This window comes from Lactuca virosa, chromosome 3, assembly GCF_052849685.1.
Source record: "Lactuca virosa cultivar CGN04683 chromosome 3, Lactuca_virosa_CGN04683_v6, whole genome shotgun sequence".
NCBI lineage: Eukaryota > Viridiplantae > Streptophyta > Magnoliopsida > Asterales > Asteraceae > Lactuca > Lactuca virosa.
Window position 1 is genome coordinate 341,182,034 of NC_136428.1, and position 1,801 is coordinate 341,183,834.

Consider the following 1,801-nt stretch of genomic DNA (forward strand, 5'->3'; position numbering starts at 1 on the left):
CATATCTAGACATTGTTTTGAAAGGAAAACATATATCAGTGTGTATGATGCCCAATAAAGCACTCGCCCTTTCATTTGTTCCAAAGAAAGGGGATTTTTTTCATCTTGCCACATAAATAAGATTCGCATATGTCAAATGACTCAATATCATTTGCCCCCAAAAGTCCACTCTTTTGGAGTGGATATATACGTTTCTTGTTTATGTGTCCAAGGTGACAATGCCATAGATATGTTTGGTTCAAATCTTGTTTGAGCCTTTTGGTGTTAACTTGATAAAAGGACTTGTTGTTTGAGGTGTCATCTAGGTTTAATTTATAAATTCCATTTATTGGTCTAGCCTCAAAATAGAATATTCCATCCAAGAAGGAATGAATATTATCATCAACAAATTGAAAATTAAAACTAGATTTTCTCAAACGGGAAACTGATACAATATTTCTAGTAACAGAGGTAATCAAACACACATCGTTTAATGTTAAGTACAGACCAGATGGTAATTTTAAATCAAAATATCCTATTTCTTCGACTGCAACCCGTGCTCCATTGCCCACATGCAATACCATCTCATCTGTCTTCCGTTCCCTACTCTTTCTAAACCCCTGCTACGAATTAAAAATATGAGTTCCACAACCAGTATCAAATATCCAAGTGTTAAATGAAAAAGTAAATACTCCCATTTCAATCATGAAAATGGATATATCTGAAGGGCCTTCCTCGACCTTCTTGTGCTTCAACTCAGCAAGGTACTTAGAAAAATTCCTTTTCTAATGCCCCACGACACCACACTCAAAGCATGTGTCATCTTTGAAAACCTTTTCCTTCTTCTTTGGTGGTGGGTTTTGGTGAGCTTTATTCCCTTTTCCCTTGCCAGCTTGTCGCTTTCCCTTGAAGTTCTTGCATTTGTTCTTCTTGACTTTTCCTTCCCTAATCATGAGCACTTGGGGGGTTTTACTTGGGATATTCTTCTCTGCCGTTTTTAGCATCCCGTGCAACTTAGAGATAGGTTTCTACCACCCATTCATGTTATAGTTCATGATTAAAGCATTGTAAGACTTTAGCAAAGAGTTCAAAATGATATCTGTAGCCAAGTCTTGTGGATATGGAGAGCCCAATCTCTCCAATTGATCCATGTAACTTTTCATCTTGAGAACATGTGTGCTCAAATTCCCACTCTCCTCCATTTTCATGGCATGGAGTGCTCTCATATTGTCGAACCTTTCGGTTCTAGCTTGTTTACCAAACATCTCCTTGAGATGTTCAATCATGTCAAAGGCAGTGTAGTCATCCAGATCCCGCTGAAGATCGGGAACCATAAAGGTAAGCATAAGACATGAAACATCAAGTGAATCATCAATATGCTTTAGCCATGCATCATGTGCAGCCTTTGGGAGAGCAGGTGGTTCATCAGGGGTTTGTTTTTCAAGGACATAGTCTTTCTTTTCTTGTTTCAAAATGATTCTTAAATTTCTATGCCAATCTAAAAAGTTGGAGTGGTTGAATTTTTCTTTGTCAAGAATTGACCGAATGTTCATTGGGTGGTGTGTTACAGTAGTTGGTGGAGCCATCTACAAAAGTTTAATAAAGTTTTCATTTAGTATTTAATTCTTTAAATAATAATACCCCTTTGTTTCCAAAAACATTGCTTATTTAAAGTCTAGGATCCAAGTTACAAATCAAATAAATGGGTAGGTATCCTTTATTCCATTTACTCAATTTTAAAAAGGTAAATAACTTGTATTAATTACACCATTTGTAATTCCTAGATGTATGAGACCCTTAACAATCCATTTGTTAATTTGAC

General features: G+C 36.3%; 1 protein-coding gene across 1 annotated transcript; it reads right to left on the minus strand.

Annotated features, from left to right (window-relative positions):
• Nucleotides 1-1,007: 1,007 nt before the first annotated feature.
• LOC145164824 (uncharacterized) lies at nt 1,008-1,565 on the minus strand. The gene has a single exon (XM_079083493.1). It carries the CDS (start codon nt 1,563-1,565, stop codon nt 1,008-1,010), a length of 558 nt encoding a protein of 185 aa, XP_078939619.1.
• Nucleotides 1,566-1,801: the final 236 nt, after the last annotated feature.

What these genes read in the sequence shown, in the direction of transcription:
- LOC145164824 (XM_079083493.1), bottom strand. Translation starts at nt 1,565, where the DNA reads ATGGCTCCACCAACTACTGTAACACACCACCCAATGAACATTCGGTCA.